The sequence below is a fragment of the Galeopterus variegatus genome, unplaced genomic scaffold (assembly GCF_000696425.1).
Source record: "Galeopterus variegatus unplaced genomic scaffold, G_variegatus-3.0.2 Scaffold22904, whole genome shotgun sequence".
Taxonomy (NCBI): Eukaryota; Metazoa; Chordata; class Mammalia; order Dermoptera; family Cynocephalidae; genus Galeopterus; species Galeopterus variegatus.
Genome location: NW_007749015.1, coordinates 3,669 through 11,325, shown reverse-complemented (window position 1 = coordinate 11,325; position 7,657 = coordinate 3,669). Strand labels below are relative to the sequence as shown.

Genomic DNA, 7,657 nt, shown 5'->3' with positions numbered 1-7,657 from the left:
CACTGGGTGGTGTTGAGCAAGTAAAAATCATGGCTAATAAATAGCTGGCTTGTGTTTTGTATGTTTTGTTTTTCAGCAGAGATTCTGACTACCCTTCCTGACCATAAGTCTGGGCAGCAGCAACAGCCACCCGGTGGAGGCCTTCGCCATCACATGTCACTGAGTCATCCGGAGTAATCTCAACAACCAGTTACCAACACTTGCTCTTGAGGGATAAGCAGACAATGGGGCTTTGGATCTTGGCAATTCTGACAGTTCTCATACATTCCACAGCAGCTGCATATAGTAAGTGTTGCTTTTAGACTAAAATCTAAGTTGCTTAAAAGTAAGTAATTTAAAGAACATTAACCTTGTTTTAAACTGGTTCCTTCCAATTGTTCCAGCTGAATTGTAAACTGGAAAAAAAAATTTTTTTTTTTGGCTCTACAGTCATTCTTTGTTACAAATCTATCAAGAAATTCTTCAAAAATAAATGTGGTGCTCTGCGGTGATGTCTGGAATCCTGCTCACAGCGCCAATTGTCTAGCTCTTAATCCTGTTCATGACGCCAATTGTAAAGCTACTCGACCATGCCAATTGTCGGGCTCTTTTACCTGCTAGTAATCCTGCACCGACTGGGCCGATTGTCAAGCTAAGGCTGGGTCTGGAGCCCACAGACCCCCCAAGCCTGTTCACAGACTGGGTCACAAACCCTTCATATGCCAGGCTGGGTCACCAGACCTCACACACGCCAGGCTGGGTCACCAGACCCCTTTGTGGAGCTCTGCTAAGCTACGGCTAATGTCTGGGATCCTGTTGACATCATCAATTGTAGTGCTCTTATCCTGTTCATGATGCCAATTGTCTAGCTACATGACCACGCTAGTTGTTGGGCTCTTTTACCTGCCGGTAATCCTGCTTACTGGGCCAATTGTCAAGCTAGGGTTGGGTCTGGAGCTCACGGACCCCTCAAGCCCGTTCACAGACTGGGTCACAAACCCTTCACATGCCAGGCTGGGTCACCAGACCCCTTACACGCAGGTCTATGAGCTAAGTAACTGGCCAAAAAGTCCTTGGAGCCATAGGTTGGAAAGCATGGCTGCGCCTGGCAGATGCCTGAGGCAGACACCCACCTTCCTGCTTCACTAAAACTCCTCTCTCTCTTCTGCTCTCTCTCTCTCCCTGAAGAACACAAGAATAGCAACAAAACTAAAAAGATACATTGGTGCGCATGCACACTAACTCCACGCACACACACACACACACACACACACACAATTTGCTTACAAAGGATGTGCTAAAACCATACCCAACTGGACTTGAGGTGAGGGCCCTGACCAAACTATTCTATTTTCCCAACAGGCTGGGTCACCAGACCCGTTACATGCAGGTCTATGAGCTAGGTAACTGGCCAAAAGGTCCTTGGAAGCTGCGAGTTGGAAAGTATGGCTGTGCAGGGCAGATGCTTGAGGCAGATGCCTGCCTGTCTGCTTCACTAAAACTCCTCTCTCTCTTTCTCTCTCTAATAGCAAGAAAACTAAAAAGATACATTGGCACACATGCGCACTAACTACACACTCACACACACACACACACACACACACACAATTTGTTTACAAAGAATGTGATAAAACCATACCCAACTGGACCTGAGGCGAGGGCCCTGACCAAACTATTCTGTTTCCCAACAATCCACTCCTTCAGGATCCTCACCATACAATCTATGCGTTCAGAATCTTCCCTGATGTTCCCTTAGTGAGGATAAATGACCCTTACATTTACAAACTACACATTCCATCCCAGTCCCAAAAGTCTTTAACTTGTTGCAGCACCAACTCAAAAGTCCAAAGTCTCCTCTGAGACCAAAGGCAAAAGTCGTTCCAGCTGTGAAACTGTAAAGAGTCAAAAACAAGTTTATCTACTTCCAAGATACAATGGGACAGATTTTGGGTACACATTCCCATTCCAGAAGGGAGGAATAGAAAGGAAAACAGTCCCCAAACAAATCCAAAACCCAAACAGGGCAAATGTTTAGCACACTGGGGCACCTGAACCCCTAAAGTGTTGGGCAACCTCACTCCTACAACTCTGCCAGGTGCAGACCATTGAGCTGCCCTGGTGCCTGCAGCTTTTCCAGGCTGGCACTGCACATTACCAGCAGCCCCATAGTTCTGGGCTCCTGGTGGCAGTCCCGCCATCCTGACTCCACTAGACATTTCCTCAGTGGAGGTTCTTTGTGGGGTCTCCACACCACTTTTCTGCTCCACATTGCTCCATGGATGACCTCCACAGCAGCTCCACCCCTGCAGCAGGTCTCTGCCTGAGTCCCCCAACTTTTTCATACATCTTCCGAAATCTAGGTGGAGGCTGCCACTCCACTGCTCTCACATACTGCTGGCCTGCAAACTTAACACAACGTGTTAACACAAGGTTTTCAGCTTTTTTTCTTCAGAGGTGCTGAGGCAGAATTGCTCCAGCCAGAGTGGCTGGGATGCAGGGAGTAGTTTGCTGAGGGCAATGACACCTCAGGTCTGTCCTCCAGGACAAACTCAGTTCTCGTAGGATGGGAGGGGTGCCTCCCAAGCTTCTCAAACACCCTAAGGGCCTGTAATGGGTGGGGCACCCATCCAGACTTCTCAAATGTGTTTAGGGCTTTCCCCCCATTGTCTTGGCTCTTAGCATCCGGCTGCCTCAGTCCAAGATAATGTCTTTAGCAAGCAGTTTATCTGCTTCACCCTTGCATTTTTCTCCTCCGCTTTTCTACCGCATGGCCAGGCTGCAAATATTCCAAATCTGCATGCTCTGCTTGCCTTTTACATTCTGGCTTTTGAATTACTTCAATCAGCTCAGCTTACACTGGCTACTCACTCAGTCTCAGGCAGTTCAGCAGCAGTTGCCCACACAGTTCAAACAGCTGCATTCACGCAGTCCATCAAGGAGTGACTGCCCTGCCACTGTGCATATCCACAGCCATTCTGCAGCTGCTGCCTCAGAGACAGGTGCGTAGTAATAGAGACTGACTTTTCCACCTTTTCACCAGGTGAAAACATGCTTGAAATTCTGCAGGGGCACCCGTCCTCAGGTCATCTGCCCATCTGTACGTGGCACTCTTTTCTCGGGTTTTATAGCACTCAGCCAGCCATTAGGTTTAAGTGGCACCCTCCAAGCCCTTTGCCTTCAGACAAATGCAACTTGTGTTTACTACATAGTCTCTAGAGCACGCACGTTACACCATCCACCCCTAGGTCTCATAGCTGGAGCTGCCAGGGGCTCTCCCTGTTTCTGCTGCTTTACCATCTCAATTTCTCATGCACAACAGGTCATGCCTGGAGACACACAATTTATCCCAACTTATCACTGGGTTGGTCGTCTTCCCTGGTGTGAGAAGCAGGAGTGGCCAGTCGCTGCATGTCATCCTCCAGGACATTTATCCATGCTTCCAACAACTCTGCTTTCTGCCACAAATCTTGATCAGTTTGCAATAGCCAGGCTCTGGTCAGCAGAAAAGTGGCCACCGGGCACCACATGCTCAAGGATAGCCACATTTCCTCCTTCTTCCAAGGGCTTTCAGCTCCTGTACCTGATCAGAATCCTGTCGCAGACTACGCCAATGTGGCGCTCTTAATTCTGCTGACTATGCTAATTGTGGCGCTCTGCAGCAATGTCTGGAATCCTGCTCATAGTGCCAATTGTCTGGCTCTTAATCCTGTTTGTGATGACAATTGTAAAGCTACTTGACCATGCCAGTTGTCGGGCTCTTTTACCTGCTGATAATCTTGCACTGACTGGGCCAATTGTTGTGCTAAGGCTGGGTCTGGAGACCACAGACCCCTCAAACCTGTTCACAGACTTGGTCACAAACTCTTCATATGCCAGGCTGGGTCACCAGACCCCACACATGCCAGGCTGGGTCACCAGACCCCTTACATGCAGGTCTATGAGCTAGGTAACTGGCCAAAAGGTCCTTGGAAGCCACAAGTTGGAAAGCATAGCTGCACAGGGTGGGTTCCCGAGGCAGATGCCCACCCACCTGCTTTACTAAAACTCCTCTCTCTCTCTCTCTCTCTCTCTCCCTCTCCCCGAAGAATACAAGAATAGCCACAAAACTAAAAAGATGCCTTGGAGCACATGTGCGCTAACTATACACACACACACACACACACACACACACACACACACACACACACACACAACTTGCTTACAAAGATTGTGCTAAAACCACACCTAACTGGGCCCGAGGTGAGGGCCCTGACCAAACTATTCTATTTTCCCAACAATAAATATATCATAATTGTAGTTTTACATATTCAAATATGTCAGAATTTAACACAGTACCTGCAGGTAGGAGTTGTTTAAGGCATTGTTGCTTGATGCAGGATTTGTTTAGGTAGACATGTCTGCTTTTCCACTGGAGCAGTGTTGGGGATTTAGCTCCAAATTAATTCATTTATCTATGGTACCCAGAGGAACATTTCATAAAAGATCTTAATTATTTACTCATTTTTTCTCAGAGTATCACAATATATACCCATTTCTAAATTTAATCTTAGAAGGAAATCTTAAGAATATAGGAATTATCTTCTTATATAATCATTTCAGGATCATACTTATATTTTTTATTTGCAGCTAAACCATTCTGGGGCCTGGAAATGAAGATTTGATTGTGAGATGTCCTAAACAAGGAAGATCTCGTTACCCTGTGGATTGGTATTACTCACAAACAAATGAAAGTATTCCCACCCAGAAAAGAAATCATGTATTTGCCTCAGGGGAACATCTTAAGTTTCTACCAGCCAAAGTCAATGATTCTGGGATTTATACTTGCATTATCAGAAGGTATTATCCAGAAGTCACTATTGTCTTTGAGCTACCTCCCTTTCTTTAATGGCCAGTAGTCTGACTGCTTTCCCTTTCCTTCCTTTTCTAGTCCTTTATGGAACAGTTTAATTTATAAAGTGATTTGAATAAAAGAGTACTTCTAGGAATATTGTCAGATTGGGGTTTAGTTAGTTATGAGCTAACTATTGGGATTTATAATTGCAGGGATAAATTTGTTTCCTAGTTAGGAAAAGACCTGGCTTTCCTAGTGGCCAAGAAAACCAGGAGGAATTGCTCACTTTCGGCTGGAAGTCATGACAAACCAGCACAAAAACCAGTAACCTAGACATTTGGCATCTGGGAGGTCTAAGGTGGATGAAAAGAGCGGTTACCACTGCCTCCAACCTTAGAGTTAAGCTACAGGGCATTACATGAGATTGTGTGCTTACAAATGACTTGCTCTGTATATAAAGTCTTAACCGTTTTGATTTTGTGCCTGTATTTGCTACCTACAAAATGTCAGCTGAACTACATCAAAAGGCAGAATGTATATAGTCAGGTATCTGGGTTCTGAGTCCAGACAGGTGTCAGTTTCAAATTTGTGCCCTGTCACTGGGTAGCTGTGTGATGCTGGCAGGTTACTTCTCTGCCCCTCAGTTTTCTCATCTGTAAAATACATGTAATAATATAACCCCAAAGCCTTGCTGTGAGAGTAAGATGAGGTAATGTATGAGAAGTGCTCACCACCATGACTGGTACATGGTAAACTCTCAGCAAATACTAATTATCTTTATTATACTGGAATTGTGGCAATACAGAACGTCTAATGCACGAAAAAATGGTGCAGTCATTTTTAGAGCTACCGTAGGGGGTTACGTTTTATCTCAAGGGAATCGAAGAAGTATTTCAAACTCTAGATTGTAAGGATTATTTTTAAATAAGAAGGAACCACTATATATCAAGTGTTTTAAGAATAACAATATTAAGTAAAGGCTAAAGTTAGATTAAGTTATTTCATAACGTTAAGTGAGTCTTTTTCCTTGTCTGACTTATTTTAATAGTCCCACCCTCAATCTTACTGGACATGCAAATGTCACCATACATAAGAAACAACCAGATTGTGACATTCCAGATTATTTGATATTTTCAACAGTATTTGGATCAGAAAAAAATTCCAAAATATATTGTCCTACAATTGACTGCTATAATTGGACAGCACCTGTTGAGTGATTTAAGGTACAAGGAAATTTGGGGGAAAATAGATAAAAAGTACACAATTAAAATAGATGCACAGGAAGAATTACTAAAAAGGGAATGGAATTTTTCATTTCAGAATTGTCAAGCTCTTCAAGGACAGAGGTTCAGGGCATACAGGTCATTTTTGGTAATTGACAATGTGACAAGTGATGACGAAGGCGACTACACCTGTAAGTTCACACACAATGAAAATGGAGCCAATTACACTGTGACAGCTACCAGATCATTCGCAGTGAACAGTAAGACACTAACTTTAGCAAAACACAGTATTTGAAAACAGACAAAGTGGGAAGAGTTGTGCCTTCTGGGTGAGTTTTCTGCACTTCTCTCCGGTACTGGATCCTGCTCCATCTTGTCTTACGTGTTCTCTATCTGCTATGACACAAGGAGGTTTTCTGAGTGCACTATCAAATTATAAGAAGTCTTAGGGGGAGATTACACCACCAACCCAAAGCCACATCTATTCTTTCTTTTGTAACTTAATTTTCCAAAGATATGGCTACTATCTGAATGCTAACATGATTTACATTTTTTTTTGAAAGGCAATACAACTATTTGGAGGATAAGAGTAACTTTTCTTTACCCAATTTGGTGTCACAGATTCTGTAAATAAAGGGAAAAAAACCCCAGAATTTAATCTTTAATATAATGCATTGGATTAGAAGTTTAAAGAGCAGATTTATAATGGGGCACATAAATGATGTTGAGCAATTTTCAGTCCTGGTTTGCAATGCTTTTGACATCACCAGTGACCTCAAATAGGTCATTTAGTTCTATAAAACTTTTTTCAAATTTATTTTACATTTATAAAAGTCCCTTTACGGGAAACACTTTATAGTCATAGCTTATCAAATCTACAAAATGTTGGGGTCTCCTCAGCACAGCTTGCTGTGTACACGTAGATGACGTAGCACCTTTGCATGTGGCAATTTTCTTAGGGCACAGCAGTATGGGAGGAAAGTTTTTCTGTCTGAGGGTTTTCAATGCTGCATTGCTGCAAAATAAGCATCAGCAGACCACACGCTGTTAGTGCCTCTCCCTGTCTAACATCAGCCCCTGCGGTGGTGCTTAATCACACTATCCTGAAATGAAAGAGCGTCCACGGGTGCAGATGTGCGGCCACGCTCCAGAAGCCCACGTTCTCTGCCACTCAGCCTCCGTGGCCACAGGAAGTACAATTCTCCAAGGGCAGAAGACCTTCTGTGCTGAGGATGGGCCGCAGGGGTGGGCACTGTGATCTCATGCATTTATCATTTTCATGGGCCTTTTGAAATCTTCTTGCCTGTAGTTTTAGCTTTATTCTGTAGAATTGTGGTTTTCTAACAATTACAGGTTCATGCGATTCACTTAATGGGTTGGACCAGCATTTGTTTTAATGACATAGAAGAGAAGAGAAAAGATCAAAGAGCAACATAGGGAGTAAGAGAAAGTATTATTTAAATGTTTTTTGTTTCGTGTGTGTGTGTGTGTGTGTGTGTGTGTGTGTGTGTGTGTGTGTTGCCCTGGGTTATTGTCAAAACATTGTGAGAAACTTCCTGTGAAGTAAAATACAAATATGAAAATACAAGCTTTATATTGATGACCATCCAGTGCTTTCCTGATA

General features: G+C 43.8%; 1 protein-coding gene across 1 annotated transcript in view; it reads left to right on the top strand.

Annotated features, from left to right (window-relative positions):
- Positions 1 to 218: 218 nt before the first annotated feature.
- LOC103583430 (interleukin-1 receptor-like 1) overlaps positions 219 to 7,657 on the top strand; it is a gene marked incomplete at its 3' end in the record, with an annotated part of 8,386 nt that continues 947 nt past the window's right edge. Inside the window, 5 exon segments of the mRNA XM_008564744.1 lie at positions 219 to 285; positions 4,606 to 4,623; positions 4,626 to 4,815; positions 5,859 to 6,033; positions 6,131 to 6,293. Coding sequence (XP_008562966.1) covers positions 225 to 285; positions 4,606 to 4,623; positions 4,626 to 4,815; positions 5,859 to 6,033; positions 6,131 to 6,293 — 607 coding nt within the window.